At 36.7% G+C, this 22,749-nt stretch overlaps 3 protein-coding genes across 4 annotated transcripts; 1 reads left to right on the forward strand and 2 right to left on the reverse strand.

Annotated features, from left to right (window-relative positions):
• Window positions 1–4,551: 4,551 nt before the first annotated feature.
• LOC107859708 (beta-glucuronosyltransferase GlcAT14A) lies at window positions 4,552–6,560 on the reverse strand. The gene is made up of 4 exons (XM_016704796.2): window positions 5,692–6,560; window positions 5,525–5,603; window positions 5,191–5,306; window positions 4,552–5,098 (listed from the first exon to the last, which is right to left on the reverse strand). The coding sequence occupies exons 1-4, from the start codon at window positions 6,248–6,250 to the stop codon at window positions 4,584–4,586; spliced, it is 1,269 nt and encodes a 422-aa protein (XP_016560282.1). The 5' UTR covers window positions 6,251–6,560; the 3' UTR covers window positions 4,552–4,583.
• A 413-nt stretch (window positions 6,561–6,973) lies between these two features.
• LOC107859710 (pentatricopeptide repeat-containing protein At3g57430, chloroplastic) lies at window positions 6,974–10,513 on the forward strand. The gene has a single exon (XM_016704798.2). It carries the CDS (start codon window positions 7,721–7,723, stop codon window positions 10,382–10,384), a length of 2,664 nt encoding a protein of 887 aa, XP_016560284.2. The 5' UTR covers window positions 6,974–7,720; the 3' UTR covers window positions 10,385–10,513.
• Window positions 10,514–10,606: 93 nt separating this feature from the next.
• LOC107859709 (DNA topoisomerase 1) lies at window positions 10,607–22,622 on the reverse strand. Of its 2 annotated transcripts, none has more exons than XM_047407123.1 (9): window positions 22,221–22,622; window positions 18,572–19,321; window positions 18,021–18,487; window positions 15,978–17,702; window positions 12,296–12,410; window positions 12,089–12,178; window positions 11,714–11,779; window positions 11,499–11,594; window positions 10,607–11,078 (listed from the first exon to the last, which is right to left on the reverse strand). In XM_047407123.1, the coding sequence occupies exons 1-9, from the start codon at window positions 22,275–22,277 to the stop codon at window positions 10,956–10,958; spliced, it is 3,489 nt and encodes a 1,162-aa protein (XP_047263079.1). In that variant the 5' UTR covers window positions 22,278–22,622; the 3' UTR covers window positions 10,607–10,955. The 2 variants fall into 2 exon arrangements, with proteins under 2 accessions (XP_047263079.1, XP_016560283.2); XM_016704797.2 differs by having other exon boundaries at window positions 18,572–19,327; window positions 22,221–22,545.
• Between the last annotated feature and the right edge of the window lie 127 nt (window positions 22,623–22,749).

Consider the following 22,749-nt stretch of genomic DNA (forward strand, 5'->3'; position numbering starts at 1 on the left):
CAAAAAGTGGATACGATTGAGGATAAGAAACGAAGCTTTGGGTGGGACTTTCGAATTCGAAATCCCAGGGTATCCTTCTTTGAAATCCCAAAAGAGGACGCCAAATGATGGGGCTAACAAATGACCTTTGGGATCACTGTTGGGAGGATCTTTTTTTTTTCTCTCCTCTTTTCCATCAGAGTTCAAGATTTTAGAGGCAAAAGGGTTTTTTTTTTTTTTTTGGTTTTCTCCTTCTCTTTGAGGATTCAAAAAATTATAGGGTCCAAAATTAGGGTTTGAAAACTGGGTTGGGAATTCTGAAAGTAAAAGAGCTTTTTTTTTGAAAATTTTCTCGTCCATTCTTTCTAGGAAGCTGGTCAATCAATTGGAAGTTCCCGAGTTGACAACATCAACTGCCGGTGGTGACAGTTTTGCTGATAGCTCGTTGTCCTGTTTGCTGCCCTTAAAGAGGCAAGCAGACTCTGTTTTTCCCCTTAATTTGACCGTTCCTCATCTTTTCTTCTTCGTAGCTGATATAGCCATAATCGTAATCTTGTTCTACTGAGAGTAGCTGATGTAGTTGAAGTCGCAACTTTATTTTCTGGGATTAGCTGTTGACGGCCTTGAAGGCCATAGGTTTATTTGTTGAAGATGATATCTTTTAACGTGTGTTTGGTGGGATAGTTTTAGATTGCTAATTAAATCACACTGTGGTAAAATTACTGTTTTTCCTGATTTTCCATCTATGTTTGATAGTTTTCTATGTCATTGAGGTCTGAATGTTGTTCCAAGTGATTATATCCAAATGATTGTTTTGAACAATAATCTTTCGTTCATGATCATTGATGCCTCCACCCATTTGAATATTAATTGGATGCGGTATTTCGATTCGTTTCTCATAATATTCTCTAGCCTATTGTTTAAGAGTAAGTACGCCTGCCATTTCTCTGCTAGAGTTGTTTAGTTGTTGTCTTTGCTTGGTATTAAAGTCTTAAATTTGGACTTCCATTTTTTCTTTGAGTCCATTTTTGACTGGAGATCAGGTTGGAAGGGGTGAATGTACTGGTTTCTGTAGAAAGACTAGACGTTAAGTGTGTTTGTTTAGGATAAGTCTTCTTTAAAACATGGATTATTCAAAGAGGTATGATGTTCGCGAATATTAAAAGACAATGTTCAGAAGAGATGGGGAAGTCAATGGAGTGGAGAGTTAATTTCCTTGTGTTGGATTGATTCAGTTGAGTTTTCAAACATTTGCATGCCTTCAAGTGAATCATGATTTGGGATAATAATAATTGTATGTTAACGTATATATACATTCAAGAACATATCTTTTAATATTCTTGTTATATTATGTTTTTTTTATTTCATCCATAGAAACGTGCATTGCTCAATCTTTTAATACCATGTTGGTTTCCTTATTCACGTAAAATTTCGCTTGTTTTTTTCTTTACACTATTGATCATTGTTATTCATAGAAACTGCCACCAGTCCTTTAGTATTGTTATTATAATACTTCGTGTTTGTTAAGGTAAACATATCTATTTTCCTATGCATCTCCCATAGGATCCATTTAGTAGAAACAGAGGTGAAAATAAATGTGTTGTTATCATAATGTTTGTGTTATATCTGCTATTCTGTGTCACAGATATTTTGGTTGCTTTTGTAGGTTGTTTGTTAGTTATTGGTTATCACTATGCCATAGTTTTACGTCTGCATTTGCGTTTTTACTTCGTATTTGTTTAATGTTGCTTGTACAAATGGTTGCTATGAATTCTGGTACTTGTGTCATTTTTTTAGTGTTATAATCATGTGTTTTAATTTTATTCATCCTATTTTGTCTCTTATGCATATCGACTCATTTTTAAACTTAGTCAATTATGCGATTCGCTATGATTCTAATTCTTGTCTTTCTTTCTTTACATGTGAATCTGTTTTAGAGTCCACGATGGACTCCTTCCCATTGCATTGTCAAGTGGTCCAATGAGGCTCATGTCAAAGTGATCCCATGGCGTATAAACATGTGAAGTCGAACGAAGAAGAAAAGAATGGGTTAAAATCCCATCGTTGAAGCGTTCAAGAGACTTAAAAGTCTTGGTTTCCATTTTATTTATTCTCTTAGTGTTGTTTTCTTTATTTATTTAGTTATTTATTTTATTTATTCATTTAGGCCTCAAAGCCAAAGTTGTACTTAATATAGGTGGAGCGATACTCGAGCCGAAAGCTCGAAAACTAGATTAGGACAGGGTCAACGGTTTGGGCTTAAAAGCCTAAATCATTACTCCTCTTTTATCCCTTTTCCCTTTTGCTTATTTTTTTTACGTGTTTCTTGAGAATCTAGTTGATTCCCCTAACTAAGTCGCTAAAATTTTGATTTTGCAAAACCTTTTCGTAATTAACTACTTTTCAACAAATTAATCTATTTTGAAGTCAATCAAAAGACGTTTTTAAACAGTCCGGATAATCGGAAGTTAGCTGACATTTTAGGTGCCTAACACCTTCCTAAAACGTTAATAAGAACCACTTATTCAGAATCTTCAAAACTTGAGCGATTTATCTATTTTGGATCGTTTAAAGTGTTTAAGGTTTCTTAATTCATTTTCAAAATTAAGTGGCGACTCTCAAAAGCCAAAATTTTGGTCTAAACACTCGCTAAGAAGTAAAGTTTTATAAGATAGTTTTATTCCACATGATAAGAAAGTGTGATGTATCGTGTAGTCGAGTTATTTTAATTGTTTGATGATAAGATTGAGACCTGTTATAAAATATTTAAAAGATGTAGAACTAATATTCATAGGATTATTTCATACAAAAATTGAAACAAAAGATACTTCAATTAACAATAAAATCTTGGATCATCTTCTCAAAGATGATTATGGTTGATAGCTGCAACAAATATGTCATAAACACATATTTTTCTTATTTTAATTAAATACTATTAATTTTCTAATACTATTAATTTTCTAATACATAAATGACTTATAGTAATTAATTAGGGGTGATATAGTGAAATACGGTGCAGCTCTTGAAGCAGCCATGTCAAAATCAATATTTTAATTAAATATTATGAATTTTTTAATACATAAATAACTAATAAAAAAATATTATTAATTATAATATATAAATGACTTATAATAATTAATTAGGGGTAATATAGTAAATAATGGAGCAATTAGAGGTAATATGGCAAAATGGCTTATAATAATTAATTAGGGGTAATATAATAAAAAAATATTATTAATTCTAATATATAAATGACTTATAATAATTAATTAGGGGTAATATAGTAATTCACGGAGCAATTAGGGGTAATATAGTAATTGATGAAGCGCTGGTCGAAACCATAGACAAACATGTCATCTATTTTTTCAATTAAATATTATTAATTTTTAATACATAAATGTCTTATAATAATTAATTAAGGATGATATAATAAAATCACGGTTAAAGCAGCTGAAACAAATGTCATAAATATCTATTTTTTTTAATTATATTTTTTTAATTCTAATATATAAATGACTTATAATAATTAATTAGGGGTAATATAATAAAAAATAGTATTAATTCTAATATATCAATGACTTATAATAATTAATTAGGGGTAACATAGTAAATCACGAAGCAGTCAGAGATAATATAGTAAATGACGAAGCAGCTGGTTTTTTAATTAAATATTATTAATTTTTAATACATAAATGACTTATAATAATTATTTAGGAATGATATAGTAAAATCACGGTTAAAACAGCTGAAACAAACATCATAAATATCTATTTTTTAATTAAATATTATTAATTCTAATATATAAATGACTTATAATAATTAATTAGGGGTAATATAGTAAATCACGGAGCAATCAGAAATAATATAGTAAATGACGAAGAATCTGATTTTTTAATTAAATATTATTTTTTAATACATAAATGACTTATAATAATTAATTAAGAATGATATAGTAAAATCACGATTAAAGCAGCTGAAACAAACATCATAAATATCTATTTTTTAATTAAATATTAATAATTCTAATATATAAATGACTTATAATAATTAATTAGGAGTAATATAATAAATTATAAAGTAATTAAGAATAAAATGATAAATAATAAAGTGCTGATCGAAACCAGCTCCCCTATAATATATAGAAAAGAAAAGAGATGTGGCCGTCAGATCAAAAATTTCACCGACAACGTTCATTTAGCAATGACATTTGCCAACTCAAAAGCATCAAATTTGAATTTACGAATAAATTATCTAGCGAATGTAATTGTTTTGGCCGGCTGACCATATATGTATAATGCCCTTCTTATTTTGTCATGCCTATCTTAAGGTTTATTGATTTCTTGTATAATTTTTAACGTTTTCCATGGCTGAAATTATACAAGGGTGCAGTTTCTTTAATGTCTATGATTATTAATTACTTTTCATGTGTGTTAAATGGAAGTAACTTAAATTACTTGATATCTGTTAAAGTACGAGTTTGGATTTTTTTATTTTTTTTCTCTTGCATATACTGATTTAAGGGCTGAAAATTATTCATCAGAAAAAAAGAGTAGAGGATGCAACTAGACATCATTTCGAAAACAAAAGAATATGGAGTATATATATTAAGATGAACTGACGTGACAATGATTGGTTACCATATGATGATCTCCAACAGTAAAATTGGACAAAATATTCTGGAGTTTTTGGCCATAAAATCCAGGATCCAATGAATCAATGTCATCCCAATTAGTACTAGAATTAGAACTACAAGAAGAAGAATTGTGTCCTCCAGAATTGCACCACTTCCCATGCACCAGCCCCTGGGGCGAGCGATCTAGGATACCCCTGTCTATCTCATCTAAAGTAGGATCGCCTTCTTTAAATGGCCGAGCAAATACTGCCCATCTGTTCACAAGATCATCGTAGTGGTTTGAAACATTTATTGGCGCGGAACACCTGAGATCCTGGTTTACTATTGTTTTTATAAATTCTGGTGAATTGCATAGAACAGTGTGGAAGTAGGATTCAAGAGGAGACACTACATTGGCGTAGTACATAAGTAACTTCCTAGGGAAATTGTCCCAACCTTTGATGCAGTGCTCCATAAATCCTCTGCTCAACACCATCCAAGGCGAACCTAGAAATTGAAATTTAACAAGAAATGAGATCATTTTTGAAAATTACACAATACATTATACATATATAAAGCAAATGAATTAATTAGCCAACCTTCGAATATATCGAAAGTTGTTGGTACTTCTCTAGTCTCTACAGCATAGTAAAGTGGAGCAGCCTGTTTTGAATATAGGCTTGGATCAACAACAATCCGATTGAAGTTGTTCTGCCTGCAGTAACATTGCATTTTCAGAAAAACAATCACACCCTTAGTTGCAGCGTTGGTTACGTGCAAAGCTCTAAGGTATATATATAAAAGGCGTAGTACATAGACACTTGATCTTAACTGACAACTAAGCATCCCAACTTTGAAAATGCACATTTAGACTCCTTAACATGGTTTGAGTTAGTCCCGAAAAAGGACTATTGGCAATCAGTGACAGCTTACCCTTTCTGATCAAAAGTCCTATTGGTGAAGCCTACGAAATTGAGATCCCTTGGCAAGGAAGTGAGAGCAAACAAGACATCTGCAATCAAAAGAGCGGATGGTCAATTAGTTGCAGTGTTACAAAGTAATAGGACTAGCTAAGCTACTGGTGATCACGAAAAATTTACCATCTTGAGTAAGAAGAGGGTAGTCAGAAGAGCTTAAGGTGAAAAACCAGTCCCATGTCGGACTAATTCGAAGGAGCAAGGCAGCAGCATGAAGCATAGCAGCAAGAGCAGAGGCACCTGATTCCTCCACAGCATAACTTTTTCCAACAACGTTCACATTCCCAAATACTTTAAACACATGTTCGGATTCAACTGAAACAGCTAATTCAACTCTTTCTTCATCTCCATCTCCATCAAGAAGTTGCAAAAGATACTGATTTCTTGGGTGATACACTGCTCTTAATAGCCTCAACATTCTTTTACTTTCCCCTTTATAACCAAAAATCCAATAAGCCAAGATTGGAGGATCACCAGGCCGTCCTTTTGACGGATGGATCATCTTTGTAACTCTCTTTATCGATGCCACGTTTGCACGATCTGGAATACTATTCATCAACCTGTACTGATCATCAAATCTGCTGCAGAAGAATCCTAAGACTAAAAGTAGCAAAACTGCTGCAACAAAAACCGGAAACGGAACACCTTGACGACTTCTCCAATTCCAGGAAAGTAACATCATTGTTGATTATCTGTTGAATATTTGATCTTAATATTATACTGAAAGGCTTAATGACGTGAATTTTCAGGAAGATGTAATAGGCTTTGGCTAATTATGACAAGTGAATAAAACAGGTTTGTGGGACATGTTAGAGAGTGAAAAAATAAGATACGTTACCAACCAAAATGAAACAGGTCATGTGTGACATCTTAATTAATTGTTAGGAAATAAATGCTATGTTGATGAAAACTTACAGCACAACTACACCACCAAATTTCCATGTTTTTTTCTGGTGACAAGGCAACAGCCGCTTCAAGCTGGAACTACAGACAGTCCGTTCACCTTTATTTGTTTTTAATTTTTATTTATCCACTTTAGCTTATCAAGAAAAGATAATTTTTTTTTTATATTATAATCTTAATATTAACTACTCATTCTAGATCATTTCTCAAGTCCGTTAAGATTATAAATCATAATAAAATATGTACTTCATTTTTTCTCTTAATGGTGTGTAAAATCTATTATGAGCAAATAAAAATGAACGGAGAAATTTATTTTTTTAAGTGAAGTAATAGTAAAAGGTCAAAATAATACAGCTAGTTGGAACCATTCATCAGACGTGTATTGATTAGTCTTCTCAAGCACTCGGATCAGCTATTTTAAACTTGTATGAGTTCTATAAAAATCTTAAATTAATATATGATAATAAGTATAATATAATACTAATAACTGAATTTACAATCAAATTTTTTCGAGGAAGCATGAACCTGTAACGCTGACAGAGGTTATAGTTTTTTGTGGGCTAGTTTTTCTTCTTCTTTTTTTTTCTTTTCAGAAATTATGTCAACCTAATTCCCTTGTTTCATTCCAACTTAATATAATGCTCTTTTAATTTTCAAAATAGGTATTTCATAGTCATGTAAGAGATATTGAATCATCCACTTGGAAATCAGTTGAGTGTAAAATTGCACATTTAGCTTATACAATTATGTCTACATCTGTCCATGAACAACTCCTTGAGACTCTTCTTTTCTAAAAAAAGAGAAGAAGGAAAATTGGTTGGGGGTTGGGGGTAAGGAAACGGGGAATATGAAAGGGCTTGCAACGTGGGAAATATAACTCTCACCAACAAGATGGAGTTCAGATAGTCAACCAACTAAGCTACTAAGATCCCTTAACTCTTTGCGACTCATGTTTCTTTCCTCATACTTCTAAAATAAGTACAAACAAAACATATTTTCTACCTAGACGAATCAATAATACACATTTTAATTAATCAAAGGTTAGATGTATTTGGCCCCATAATAGGATCAAGCGTGTTTCCACCGGAAGCATAATCTAATATTTCTTTTAGAGTTTAGAAGAAGTTCACAACGACCAAAAGTCAAAATTTACTAATAATTGAGGGACCAAAGATGCTATTATCCCAAACTTAAAACAACCTCATCACTATTGTTCTGTTACTTATCCAAACTGTCTTAACTACCAACAATGTCCCTTTGGACATGTACACTCTCTGTTTCCCCTCTTAGTGTTTCTCTTCAACATCCTTCCTATTCACTTACCCAAAACCCACCAAGAAAACTACCTTCTTCACTCACAAGTACACTCATTTCCAAGAAATATCAACAAGAACTCACCTCAGAAACACCCTCTGTAGCTCCATGGATCGATACTCTTCGGTCCCAAGTACGCTTAAACTGCTTCAAAGAAGCAATCTTTACATATATACAGATGAATGTTGAAGGCATTAAGCCTGATAATTTTGTTTTCCCTGCTGTTCTGAAAGCTGTTACTGGTCTTCAGGACTTGAATCTTGGAAAACAGATACATGGGGCTGTTGTTAAATTTGGGTATGATACTACATCAGTCACCGTGGCGAATTCTGTTATCCATTTACTTGGGAGGTGCGGTGGGAGTGTTCATGATGTTTATAAAGTGTTTGATAGGATTAGTCAGAGAGATCAAGTTTCTTGGAATTCTTTGATTAATGCTCTTTGTAAATTTGAGGAGTGGGAGTTGGCATTGGAGGCTTTTAGGTTGATGGGGTTAGATGGATTCGAGGCTAGTTCATTTACGTTGGTGAGTATGGCACTTGCTTGTAGTAATTTACCTAGGACTGATGGGTTGAGGCTTGGAAAGCAAGTGCACGGGTATAGTTTGAGAGTAGATGATAGGAGGACTCATACAAACAATGCTTTGATGTCTATGTATGCAAAACTAGGAAGAGTGGATGATGCAAGAGCTGTTTTTGAGTTGTTTGCTGATCGGGATATTGTTTCGTGGAATACTATTATAAGTTCTTTTTCACAGAATAACCAGTTTCAAGAGGCGTTGGATAACTTTAGAGTCATGATACAAGAAGAGATAAAGCTTGATGGAGTCACGATTTCAAGTGTTGTTCCTGCTTGTTCTCATCTGGCTTTGCTGGATGTTGGGAAGCAAATTCATTGTTATGTTTTGAAGAATGAGGATTTGATTGGGAACTCATTTGTTGATAGTGCATTGGTTGATATGTATTGCAATTGTCAACAGGTTGAAAGTGGGCGTCGAGCTTTTGACAGTGCCTTGAAAAGGAGCATAGGGCTTTGGAATGCTATGCTTGCTGGCTACACACAAAATGGATTCTTTACGGAGGCATTGATGTTATTTACAGAGATGGTGGAATTCTCTGGGCTAAATCCAAACCCGATCACTATCGCAAGTGTTTTGCCTGCCTGTGTACATTGTGAAGAATTTACCGTTAAAGAAGTCATCCATGGGTATGTTATTAAATTGGGTTTCGCAGATGAAAAGTACGTGGAAAATGCACTGATGGACTTGTATTCTAGGATGGGAAAGATAAATATATCAAAGTATATATTTGACAACATGGAGAGTAAAGATATAGTTTCATGGAATACTATGATAACCGGTTTTGTAGTTTGTGGATACCATGAAGATGCACTTATTATGTTACGTGAGATGCAAACAACAAAAAGAAACAATGACACTGAGAATAATGTAGAATTTCGGTTAAAACCTAACTCAATAACCCTCATGACTGTCCTTCCTGGTTGTGCCTCGCTGGTTGCTCTAGCAAAGGGCAAAGAGATACATGCTTATGCTATTAGAAATGCATTGGCAATGGATGTTGCAGTGGGAAGTGCATTGGTTGATATGTATGCAAAGTGTGGCTGCTTAGATGTTGCTAAAAGAGTTTTTGATAGCATGACTACCAAAAATGTGATCACATGGAATGTTCTCATTATGGCTTATGGGATGCATGGAAATGGAGAGGAAGCGTTAGAACTTTTTAGGATGATGGTGCTCGAAGGGAAAGTGAAGCCAAATAATGTTACCTTTATTGCAATTTTTGCTGGATGCAGTCACTCAGGCATGGTTGATCAAGGTCGGCAATTATTCCGAAAAATGAAAAATGCTTATGGTATTGAACCAACTGCGGATCATTACGCCTGCATTGTTGATTTGCTTGGTCGAGCAGGCCATCTGGAAGAAGCATATCAGCTTGTCAATGAGATGCCCCCTGAATACAACAAAATGGGCGCCTGGAGTAGTTTACTCGGTGCCTGCAGGATACATCACAACGTAGAACTTGGTGAGATTTCAGCAAGGAATCTCTTCGAGTTAGATCCACATGTAGCTAGTCACTATGTTTTACTCTCCAACATTTATTCATCTGCTGGGATCTGGGAAAAAGCAAACATGGTACGACGTAACATGAAAAATACTGGAGTAAGAAAAGAACCTGGATGCAGTTGGATTGAGTTAGGAGATGAAGTTCACAAGTTCATAGCTGGAGATGCATCACATCCACAAAGTGAACAGCTATATGGCTTTCTCGAGACTTTGTCAGAGAAGATGAAAAAGGAGGGTTATGTACCAGACACTTCCTGTGTTCTTCACAATGTTAACGAGTACGAAAAGGAAACTCTACTTTGTGGACACAGCGAAAAATTAGCTATAGCTTTTGGTATACTCAATTCACCTCCTGGAACCCCCATACGTGTTGCAAAGAACCTTAGAGTATGCAATGACTGTCATGAGGCAACTAAATATATCTCCAAGATTGTGAGGAGAGAGATCATTGTTAGGGATGTAAGGAGGTTCCATCACTTCAGTAATGGAACCTGTTCATGCAGGGATTATTGGTGATATAGTATGTTCTGTAGATTTATACAAGTTTTGTTTATAGATTCTTTTGATATCCAAGCATAGGTAAATGCATCAACTGTAACATGATTTGTTGATTATATTGTTGAGAATAACATTTTGCAACCTAAATAGTACTCTTAATCTTGAACTTTTAGATGCTGAGTCTTGGTGACAGTTTAGCAAATATGGAAAGCTCGTGTTAGACCTAAAAGGTTGTCACTGTTCAGCAAATTGAGGCTTTTAAGTGCCAAAGTAAATGCCTTCACTTTCTTTACATCTTTGCAAGGCAGTAAAAAAAAAGAGAATTAAACAGACCATTTGCATGGCCAAGTTATTGCCTAATGCTATAACAAAAAATGTAAGACGAGATTACAGAAAAATGGAATTTCTACTGTAACAAAATTGTCTTTGCCACTCTAGATAGACAACTCTTCATATTTGGATAGTATCCAAGCCCGTGTGGGATAAATATGCTCTGGCATTCCACTATTACACCTATAAAAACAGCCTGAGAAGGGCCTTCATCAAAGAATGACTTCTATTGTACATTAATCTGCAAACAAGTGTGATATTATGCTGCCTCAACGGCTTCTTCCACCTGTGGCTGGCGCTTAGGTCTACCACAACGCTTTACATCTTTACTTACCAAAAGCTTCAAGGCTTTTTCCATCGTTATGTCATTGGGCTTTAATTTCTGTCACCAAAATCAGTATAGACAACATTAATATCCACATCTACAATTTCTATCAGCAAATACCGAAATTTATTAGCTAACCCAGCACCAAGAACTTCTCACGGGAAAAAAGAAAGAAACATTAAATCATAACCATTCACTAACAAACTCTATTACTTCCCACGATATTATGCACAAAGTTATAGAAGTCTAATAATATGAATTGGAAGAAAACGTTAAAGTACTACTCCACGATAGATGTTTTTTCATGCTTCACTGATGCTGTTGTTGTGTCATCACTTTCTATCATATCATTATGATTCCATGATAATTTTCTCTAACAAATACCTAATAAGTAAAATTATTATTCAGCAGAAGCTAGTATATCAAAACACAATGTTTGAATAAACAATTCTTGCACAGAGACAGATTGAACCAAACCTTGGGTACTGGAGCAATTGTTCGCCTATGTCTGATTGTAAATCCAAACTTTGCAAGCTTTAAAACGACCGGCTGACCATCATCGGGATGGTTTCCCTATAGACAAGACCCATTCATCTTTTGTATGCATACTAATAGCTAGTGATAGAGAAATTTAAAACTGAAGATAGAAATAATAAATACATAGAAAGGAAGTATGCATTGCAACAACTAACCAATGTTATAGGGTAGCGCAGCAAATCCAGGGCATCTTCCAAGGTAACAGAACTGACATCCTTCACCTAGATCATGAAAAATGCATTTACATCACTGATGATCTAGCAAAATAAACTTGTCACTTTTAACTAAATGAGGAAGGCAATAAGAGCAGTTATTAAAAAAAATATATTCCAGGTGTAATTATATCAAATGCAAACAAAAGCAAAAGGTAATTCAGTTCACTTCTAATCATCAGAAGGGGGAATAAAAGGCTCCACTCAGCGACTTGGACGAAGTGCAGTATTTATTTTCTATTATAGTAATATAAACGTCGAAAACTGGTATTTGTACACGTGAAAGAATCAAGTTCAATAAAGTGCTTGTCAAAATACCTGTGAAAGCGAAGCCCGCTTGGGAACGTGTCCTTTCTTGTCTTCTCCAAGTTGTACATAGTATCCATATGGACCATTCTTCAAAAGAACCTAAAGAAAAAAGGCATAAAGGTCTTTACAGCTCTGAGAACAAACAATTAACTAAAAGGTAGCAATCAACTCGTATAACCAATCAGCTGATATATAAAAGGGTTTTGAAGTGGAAACCTTCTCATTTGATGATGGATTGACACCCAGCAATTTCGGCGGCTCTACACTTCTTTTAGTGTCTTCAGAGGTGATGTCTTCATCCTCTTCACCATATAATGTCTTGGCAATATACCTAACAATGGATGTCAAAACTACATCAGCCAATGACTTCAAAGCAACGACATCAAAAGAGTAGGAAAAAAGTATATGACTATACTTCTTTTCATTGTTCTGCACTATCAAGATAATAACAGATATGTTACAACAGCAGGAGATAACAGCCACTCTTTTTTTACGTTGTGTATATACTACCCAGCTGTGGCAGCTTTTCCTGGTTTTGGCTAACCTTAAATGGGTTATGCCAGGAAAGACTTTTGAACTTTTGACAGCTAGGGATCAAACTGGGAGGAATGTAAAGCAGACGAAATGCTGGAATTCAATTCCTTTGGCATTTGGTGGACCATGTGGAGAAAAGGAAATAGCAGATGGTTTTGAGAACAAGAGTAATCCAATACAGAAAGTAAAGATGGACTGTATTTTGAGCTTGCATTTTTGGTGTAAAGAATTTTGCATAGAGGATGCTGATGCCATCCTAGATTTTTTATAAGCTTTGCGAAGTGTACACAGGCTTTCTTCTTTTCTTTGTACCAGTACAATCTTTTTATACTGATGAGTATAACGTTATCTTACTAAAAAAAAATGTTACACTGCTAAGAGGTTCATAAGTTCAAGTGCTAACAACTTACAAGGTATGGTAACTGAAGGAAAGATTTAATGCTGGAAAGAACAAACTTTAAGTTTAAGCTAAAGAACACTCCTGATGCTTTAGAAGTAGCAACTCAAAGTGCAAAGGATATGGAAGCTAGAACCAGAGAAAGGGGGGAGGGAACTCTTCTTTTTTCCGGATTGCATTGCATGAGATAACAATACAATCTTTAAGGAGTTCACTGAGACTAAAGGTTTAGAAGGAATCTTCAGTAATGTGAGGTAGTGGAACTTCAAAGTCTGGTTGAATTGCTCTATACACAAAGTTCTTCAATTGATAGCCAGGATTATTGGGACTCGAGGGCAGGGTGTAGTGAGTTTGTTTTCAGTGAAGTCCTATTGCAATAAGCTCTAGACCTAAGATGAATCAACATTTCCACATCTATCGACTTGAATTCCTAGGGCGCCAAGAGAGTGTGTTTCTTTGCTTCGCTGGTACCAGGGGACCGATTCTAACAGGTTAAAATTTGAGTTAAAGGAGAATCATATATGTCAGTGAGTGTATGTGCATGATTTTTAGAGGGGTTGTGTTTAACTATATAGGAGAAGATAAGAGGTAATGGCAGCCGGCAGGAGAGAGCTATTGGGGAGGAGAAGGTATATGGGAGACAGTGCGTTGTGCTGGTGATAAGGCCCCTGGACTGGGCGGTTTTACCTTGGCTTTTATTCAAACAGTTTGGAGCACAGTAAAAGGAGATGTGATGAAACCATAGCTGCAGAAGAGACATGAAGGCCTACAGTCCTTTTAGTCTAATAGGAAATATCTGTAAGATAACCTTAAGGTGCTTTTTAACAGACTATAAGGTAGTAGACGCGACAGTGTCCGCTTCTCAGAATGCATTCGTGATAGTGAGATAAATCTTAGATGTGACACTGGTGACAAATGAAGTGTTAGATTCAAGAAGGAAGAAAGGTGAACTTGGGAGTCAGTGTAAGCTGGATTCTGACAAGGCCAATGATCATGTGAACTGGGAGTTTCTGGGACTTTGTTATGATAAAACTGGGATCCGGGATAAGTGGACAAAGTGGATCATTTGGTGACAAATGAAGTGTTAGATTCAAGAAGGAAGAAAGGTGAACCTGGGAGTCGATGTAAGCTGAGAAGGCCTATGATCATGTATGTGAACTAGGAATTTCTTAGACTTTGTAATGATAAAGATGGGACCCAGGATAAGTGGACAAACCTGCTTTTACATTTTTTGAGTAATGTCTCGGTTGTAGTGAGATATCTTCAGATGGTTCGGGTTACAAAAGATGATACACACTGTGAAGGCTGAAGGGTGTACTGTGAAGCGGGACATACGGAAGAAATAGGAGAAATATAAAGGGAATGGGATGTTGTTCCATTAGCACTCATGTGTATTATAGGGAAAGAGAGGAACAAGAAAGCTTTTAAAGGGACAGAAAATGATTTCATATAATTGAGGAATAGTTTCTTCTCCCTTATTACTTTTTGAAGCACTATGAGATTCCAATTTCTATAGAAGATCGGGTGTCTTTCTAGAGAATCGTCTCGTAGAAGAATCTCTAACTTTTTGGTAGCGGGTTGCATAGGGGAGTTTTTCTTCTCATTATAAGAAGGTGCTGTGTGATAAGAAGGTGCCGCCCAAGCTTAAAGGCAAATTCTATAGGGTGGTAGTCCGTCCGGCCTTGCTGTATGGAGCGGAGTGTTGGCCAGTTAAGAACTCCCACATCCAAAAAATGAAGGTGGCAGAAATGCGGATGTTGCGCTGGATGTGTGGACTGACCCGAGGGGATAGAGTTCGGAATGAGACTATCCGGGAGAAGGTTGGTGTGACTTCAGTGGAGTGTAAGATGCGGGAAGCACGATTGAGATGGTTCGGACACGTGAAGAGGAGGGGCATGGATGCCCCGGTCCGTAGATGTGAGAGGCTAGCGTTGGATGGTTTTAGACGGGGTAGGGGTAGACCGAAGAAGTACTGGGGTGAGGTGATTAGGCGGGACATGGAACAGTTACAGCTCACCGAGGACATGACCCTAGATAGGAAGGTCTGGAAGATGCGAATTACGGCAGAGGATTAGGGCCAGTTCGGGTCGCTAGTGTAGGGAATTAATTGGTGGGGGTGTATTCCTGTTATGATTCCGTATTCAGTGTTTCGTGTTCCGTGTTCCATGTTTATTACGAATCTGTGTGCCTTCCTCTGCTTTATATTCCTGCATTCCTGCTTTACTCTGTTTTATATTCCTTATGGGTGCCGTATCTATGTTATGTCATCGGCTTCTGTGCTGTACTATGTGTTTGTGTGATATCTCGTGACTTGAGCCGGGGGTCTTTCGGAAACAGCCTTTCTACTTCATCAGAGGTAGAGGTATGGACTGCGTACATCTTACCCCCCCCCGACCCCACTAAGTGGGAATACACTGGGTTTGTTGTTGTTGTTGTTGTTGTATCAATTAAGAAATTGGAACATCAAAGAAAAGACAATACAATGTTTAGAGCATATCAATTACACTATGTCATAGTCTTTTTTGAGAAAGATAACAGGTACACTATGTCATAGTCCAAAGACACGTGCAAATAACTTCCAACTGATCATATCAGAGGACTAAGAACTTCATTAGTTCACATAGAAGCTTGACACCAATGTAGATTCTTTCCGCACCTAGCTCCATACAGTATCTTAGCGCTCACTTTTGTTACTTAATAAAACATCTATTTTTTTTGGAAAAGATTCTTTCCACAATTAGTGTACAGTAATTGCAGACCCACTCTGCAATTTTGCTACTTTATTTAACAAGAGGAAGGTATCTAAACTTTTTGAAACCCACAATCCTTTTAAAAGCATGTAAGGGTAAATAAAAACATCACAGTTGCAAGTGCAAGAACAGACACCACACCGACATCTATGGTATCACGAGAAGATAAATCCACAGTATTTAAAAGATCCAAAATCTATGCTAGCTCGTTACTCACTTGCATTTTGGGTGTTGGTCACAACCTATAAAGTAGCCTGCACCAAACCTGCTTACTTTGAAGATTAAAGTTCCCTGAAGACAGCTTGGGCATGTCCTACTTTCATCAGGAAGAGATGCAAACAGAAAATCACCAAACGTTTTCTCCAACATCTTCTCCACCTGATGAATGTGCACATTACCAGTATGTTCACAATACTTGCTAAATCTAGTCCAGTAATCTCTCAAAAGGCCTTTCCATTCAGTCAAACCAGCAGAGACATTATCAAGCTCCGTCTCCATATCGGCAGTGAAGCTATAATCTGTTACTTCAGCAAAGTAATGAGAGAGAAATGCTGATACCATACGCCCACGAAATTCAGGATACAGTGTTCTGCCTTTGGCAGTGACATAATTCCTATCCTTCAACACTTTTATTGTGGCTGCATAAGTAGAAGGTCTTCCGATGCCGAGCTCCTCCAGCTTTTTAACCAAAGACCCCTCAGAGTATCGTGGTGGAGGATGAGTGTGGTGTTGCTCAAGTTTCACTTTACCCAAATACATTGGATCCCCAGCAGTTAAATTCCTAAGGGCCTCAAATACTTCAGAACGATCATCCCTCCCATTCTCGTTATCTCTCGTTGAGTTAGTTTCCACATCCTCATAGACAGCTTGGTATCCGGGAAACTGTACTTTTGAGCTTGTAGAACGAAAGATTATGGATTGGTCAGGTTTCCCAATATCAACTTGTATCTGCTCCGTGGTAGTAGGTTCCATCTGGCATGCCATGGTACGGGACCATATAAGTTTGTATAGCTTAAGTGCATCATCATCCAGCACTCCAACAAGCTTTGAGGGTAGCCTTCGGATATCAGTGGGTCTAATAGCTTCATGGGCCTCTTGAGCATTCTTCACCTTCTTGAAGTATTTACGGGCATTCTTGGATGCAAAATTCTGTCCATACCTTTCGCTGATATAGGATTGAATATCCTTGGTAGCTTCATCTGAAATGTGCAATCCATCTGTTCTGATGTAAGTTATCAATCCTGTTGCCTTGCCATCAGATAACTGGATCCCCTCATAGAGTTTTTGAGCAAGTTTCATCGTATGTGTTGATGAAAAGTCCAATTTGTTTGCAGCATCTTGCTGAAGTGTTGATGTTATATAAGGAGGAGCGGGGTTTCTCTGCTTTTTGGTTATCTTAGAGCTTAGAACTTCAAAGTTTGATGCATTTATCTTCTGTTCAATTTCCGCTGCTTCGGTATGAGAACTAACAGAGAACTGACTTAATTTCTTGGAATCAAAATGGGTTAAGTGGGATGACAAAAGGTTATTGGCTAAATCTAGGTTTCCGCTCTTAAATTCAACCAAGACTGTCCAATATTCCTGTGGTTTGAATCCATCAATTTCCATTTCTCTGTCACATATAAGTGATAGGGCAGCAGACTGAACCCGACCCGCAGATTGGCAACCAGGTAATTTCCTCCATAGCAGTGGAGAAATGTTGAAACCAATCAAGTAATCAAGAGCACGCCTTGCAAGATAAGCATGCACTAAATTTGCGTCAATCCCCCTTGGAGACTGGAGGGAAGCTTTGATGGATGATTCAGTAATTTCATTGAAAACAACCCTTGCCACATTAATATCATCACGCAGGGCATCCTGTTGCTGTAACATCTCTATAATGTGCCAAGAAATAGCCTCTCCTTCACGATCAGGATCTGATGCAAGAACAAGATTCTGGGCTCTGAGAATTAAGGACGAACAGATAAGAAACTGAGCATGACATTGCTTTAAACAGTTCCAACCAAAAAATAGCCATTTTATGAAAAAATTTGGAATCCGGTGCATGTCTTCCATCTTCTCTATGTAATTGTCAATTTGTTAAACTGAACATTGATGAAACTCAGAACTGTTTTTCTTTTTTTCACTATAATTATGATCATTTAATTGTAGAACAATTAAAAAATAAATATGGATCACTTAATAATCACTAATCCTCCCCAACGTGTTAGCAACATGTTAATAGATTGCTAATCAGAAGTTGGACCAACAGATAACATACCCATTTAGCGCAACTTTGATGCTTTTAAGATGAGTCCAGGCAGCAGAAGGAACTTCCCATACCATGCTGAAGTCATCATCTGGTCGGACAGATCCAGATCTTGCAGCTAAGTCCCTAACATGACCATAACTAGGCAGGACTTCAAACATGTCACCAAGGTACCCTTGAATGACTTTCGCCTTTGTGACAGACTCTACCACCAGTACAGTCTTTGCTGTGGGAGGATATAGTTTTGGCCAATTTTTTTGTCCCGGGGGCTTACTTTTGCTGCTCACATCTGAACTCTTGTCTGGTACTAACTTACTATCAGATGGCAATACAGATGCCTCATTCAGTTCATCAAAAGAACTGCTCTTCTTAGTGGATTTTCTTTTCCTGGGAGAGCTTCTTTTCCCGTGGGCCAAGTCAACCTTCATAGATACATTACCAGCAGTCCCTACTGTGGAAGAATGAACAGGCGAAATAATCTGGAATACTGCAAGGTTAGTGCAGGTAATTATGCAGCAAAACACATCAAAAATGGCAATTCCAGAAATTGAAAAATTGCAAACCTCTGATACTGCTGGAGATTGCTCATCTTTAGCAGGGCTAGACTTCTTTGCATGGGGAGTCCTAGAAACTGTTGGCTGATCTACTGCATCAGAAGCAACATTTTTATTCTTTTTGCTTGATTGCTTCTTTGCTTTCTCCTTACCCATGGATGTTGGCTTTCCATTATTAGATGGACCTGAAATGTCCAGGTTGACATCCTTCTCATCAACCTTAATCGGGGTGTCGTTTGAAATGACCAGATCAATATTCTTACTAGCTGACACTTTAGAGTTTGGAGTGACCTTTTCAGGCCCCTTGTCCGACATAGCATTTCTTCTATGAACAGACAATTCCTTTGACCGCTCTGAGTGGTACTTAAAATTTTTAAAGAATGGTTTATTTCCATCACTAACAATTTTTGCTCCAACAGTGCCTTTATCTGCAATTGCTCTTGCATCACGCGAAAAATGCATTTTTCCATTTGTGTTGTATGGACGCGAACCTATTACTCCAAATGGCCTGAAACTGAAAATGGGCATTGGTGTATTGGCAAATCCCTCTGATAGAAGATGGATACCAAATGAAGAAGATCTAGGCTCATTAGTATAGCATCTGAGAGGATGAATTTTCTGTAGAGACAAGACTCTTAAATTCCTTGGTTGCCTCCGACAACACATCCTAGCTTTACGAGACAGTTTCTCAAAACTGCCAATAGTGGCAACCGTCGAACATTGGAAGCAATTTGCCTGATAATTATGTAGGGTCTTGTTCTGCAACTTAACAAAAAAATATTGGTAAAGTCAATACGGTGGATATTGCAACAAAGAATTCACAAAAGGGTTAAAGAAACAGGGGTATTCGTATAAATTTTATACGAATCACAAAACTGTACAGGATGAGGCAAAAAAGACATGCAAATCTGCCTAGTAAAACTTCAGAAAGTACAGGAAAAAAGATTGAAAATACAAGGTCCAAAAGAAACCTCTAGGTGTGCTACTCAGAAAGTACGAAAAAAAGATTGAAAATACAAGGTCCCAAGAAACCTCTAGGTGTGCAACAAAATCTTAAAAATAGGCACCCCTTTATTTCTTTTTTGGCATTAGTTCGGGCACAGAGATAATGGAAAAAGCTCTCTCAAGTTTGGTTCACAATAGTGAAGGATTCTAAGCAAAAGTTCAATAGCATAAACTTATTCCAAAGCATCATACAAAATAACTACTAAAGCTTTCCCTTTGACTCTAATAGGACATGATTAACAAAAATTATCCAAATGGATTCTATCTGCGTTTTCCCTAACCCATCTGCAAACTAATATAAATAAAAGCAACAGGCTCTTAAGTTAACTAAATTATGCATCTCAACATAGTCAAATTATCCCTATAGTTTTCACAAAAATTATCCAAATGGATTCTATCTGCGTTTTCCCTAACCCATCTGCAAACTAATATAAATAAAAGCAACAGGCTCTTAAGTTAACTAAATTATGCATCTCAACATAGTCAAATTATCCCTATAGTTTTCACCTATCCCATTCTGTTTCCGGGATTCAACTCAAGGAAGTTACGTACCCCACTTCTGTTTCAGGATTCTACTCAAGGAAGTCACATACCCCATTTCTATATCAGGGTTTTAATTTAAGGAAGTTACTTTCAAACGTGAAACAAAATAGGACGACTAAGATAACTACTCTATACAATCCCTTGAAAAGAAAAGTCTAAAGGAGAAGAAAAAACACTATAAATTTACTTTCTTCTCTTTTCATCCTCCCCACTGGTGGGGACACTGGGTTTGTTGTTGTTGTTCCTGGGTTTGTAAAATGCTCTAGTTTTTACAAGGAAAAAACTAAGCATAAATTGAATCCTGATACAAAAGAACTAAAATCTATAAGCACTTGACCTTTCTTATAGCTTATATCTCTCAATTAAACTACAAGAAAATGATTTAAATGAGAATTCTCCATAGTGGAACTCCATAAGAACTTATAGTACAGTTCCCCATCCCTCCTTTCTAAGTAGGCCCATACATGAAAGAGTGAAAATCTTTACAGAGAAACAGAATGAAATACTAAATATCAACACTAATAACAACAACAAAAATGAGAAAAGTGAGCACATTGTTGGATTTCTACTACTGATAGACTAAGCTTTTAACCTTTCTTTTTTCGCAATACCAGAATTTTTTTTTCAATTTTCCCATGTTTGGTTGGTCAAAATTTTTTGGAAAACATTTTCTCTAGGAAAATAAGTTGCTTAAAAATGAGGAAATGACTTCTCAAACGAAAGTAAAAACAAGTTCTACAAGTGACATCCCACATTGATTGTGTCCTCCACAGCCCCTACCCTCACTCCATAGCCCCTATAGACACCACCCACACCCCCTCTACCCCCACCCCTACCTCAACAACAACAATAACAACAACATACCCAATATCTTCCCACCAAAAGGGGTCTGGGGTGGGGAGGGTAAGTGTACGCACTCCATACCACTACCTTAGAGGTGACATAGAGAGGTTGTTTCCGACAGACCTCCGGCTCAAAATAAAACAGTCTAGACAAGACATATAAAGGGACAAAACACAATAGGAATTACCAAACCCGCGAATAACATAAACATGACTCATCAAGTAATACGACAAATGATAAAGCACTCCGAAATAATACTAGTACTATAGCTACTAGCACGGATAACAAAACAAAGTCCTACCTACAGCAATGACGCACTCCTTCTATTAAGTATCCCACATCGGAATAGGGATGGATAATTGGTCTCCTTATATGGACTTGGACAATCCTCCCCTCATGAGCGCTTATGAGGGGAGGATTGTCCAAGTCCATATAAGGAAACCAATTACCCATCCCTATTCGATGTGGGATACTTAACACTCTCCCACACGCCCAGACCTCGTTAACTGGAGCGTGGACAATATAATATGGGGCCCAACATCGGTGAACAAAGATTTGGGATGGGTCTGACTCTGATACCATGTGAGAATTAATGGAGAAAAATATTATTGAATTGTGTGTTTACATAATTACACCGAGACCCTATTTATAGACACTATAGTACAATCCTTTTCCAAGTAGGATTTTTATATACTATTCCTATTTCTACTCATATTCTAACACCTTCCTACTAACCTTCTACTCTTATCCACCTCCTCTACACCTCCTATCTAGGGTCATGTCCTCGATAAATTGGAGTTGTTCCATGTCGGTTCTAATCAGCTCCCATCAATATTTCTTCGGTCTACCTCTACTTCGCCTAAATCCATCCCTAGCCAACCTCTCATAACTCCGGACTGGGGCATCCGTGCCCCTCCTCATCACATGACCGAACCATCTCAACCTCGCTTCCCTCATATTGTCCAGAAGCCTCTCCGCTTTATCTCAAATAACCTCATTTTTAATCCTATCTTTCCTAGTACACCCACACATCCACCGTAGCATTCTCCGCTTTGCCACCTTTATCTTTCGGATGTGAGATTATTTATCTAGATTATATATAAAAATGCTTTTAGGATAATGTTTTTTTGCTCATGCGTCGAACACAAGAAAATAAGTAAGAAATGACTTATTTTCCAGGAAAACATCTTCCTTCATTCCGAACACACGTTAAATTTCAACTCAAACCAAACAACTAAATGAGAAAAAGATGGAAACTTTTACTTACCGTGATAGAGCGACAGCTAGTAGAGGCAGTAGTCAATAACTGCTGAACCAATGCCATTCAAAACCCAACGAGCTATTAATCTAATGAATATAATGAAAAGAGCAAAACCATGAAGGTGGTACTCAAATAACAATATAAAAACATCAGCTTTACTGATTCTTGAACTTTATAACTAATTACACAACACTCAAGAAAATGTCTAAACACAATATAAATGAGACACCCTTTTGTGTACTGCAACCTTATGTTGGTGGTAGGGGGGGGAGGGGGGGGGGGGGGAGAGAGAAGGAGGCAGATTGTGTTGTGTGAAGTGGTGAAGGGGTTTTGGGCAAGAAAAGAGGATGAGAGGGTTTAACCAGGTTGTAGTACTAAGGACAGCGTTATTTCTAATTTTCTTTTTTTTTCTTATTTTCTTGTTGGGTTGTAATGTTTTTATTTTTCTATTTGTAAGCTTATTACTATACTATTAAAATTCACTTATTTTAATAAAATTGTTACTATTACTTTTATTTCTTTATAGATCCTACTA

Source organism: Capsicum annuum, chromosome 2 (assembly GCF_002878395.1).
Source record: "Capsicum annuum cultivar UCD-10X-F1 chromosome 2, UCD10Xv1.1, whole genome shotgun sequence".
Taxonomy (NCBI): Eukaryota; Viridiplantae; Streptophyta; class Magnoliopsida; order Solanales; family Solanaceae; genus Capsicum; species Capsicum annuum.

What these genes read in the sequence shown, in the direction of transcription:
- LOC107859708 (XM_016704796.2), bottom strand. Translation starts at nt 6,250, where the DNA reads ATGATGTTACTTTCCTGGAATTGGAGAAGTCGTCAAGGTGTTCCGTTT. An exon ending in CCCTCTTCTTACTCAAGATG is followed by an intron (nt 5,604 to 5,691) that starts GTAAATTTTTCG and finishes TTTTGATTGCAG; the next exon opens with ATGTCTTGTTTGCTCTCACT. An exon ending in AACTTTCGATATATTCGAAG is followed by an intron (nt 5,099 to 5,190) that starts GTTGGCTAATTA and finishes TTCAATTTCTAG; the next exon opens with GTTCGCCTTGGATGGTGTTG.
- LOC107859709 (XM_016704797.2), bottom strand. Translation starts at nt 22,277, where the DNA reads ATGGCATTGGTTCAGCAGTTATTGACTACTGCCTCTACTAGCTGTCGC. An exon ending in ATCCATCATCAAATGAGAAG is followed by an intron (nt 12,179 to 12,295) that starts GTTTCCACTTCA and finishes TTTTTTCTTTAG; the next exon opens with GTTCTTTTGAAGAATGGTCC. An exon ending in CAATTGCTCCAGTACCCAAG is followed by an intron (nt 11,079 to 11,498) that starts GTTTGGTTCAAT and finishes TTTTGGTGACAG; the next exon opens with AAATTAAAGCCCAATGACAT.
- LOC107859710 (XM_016704798.2), top strand. Translation starts at nt 7,721, where the DNA reads ATGTCCCTTTGGACATGTACACTCTCTGTTTCCCCTCTTAGTGTTTCT.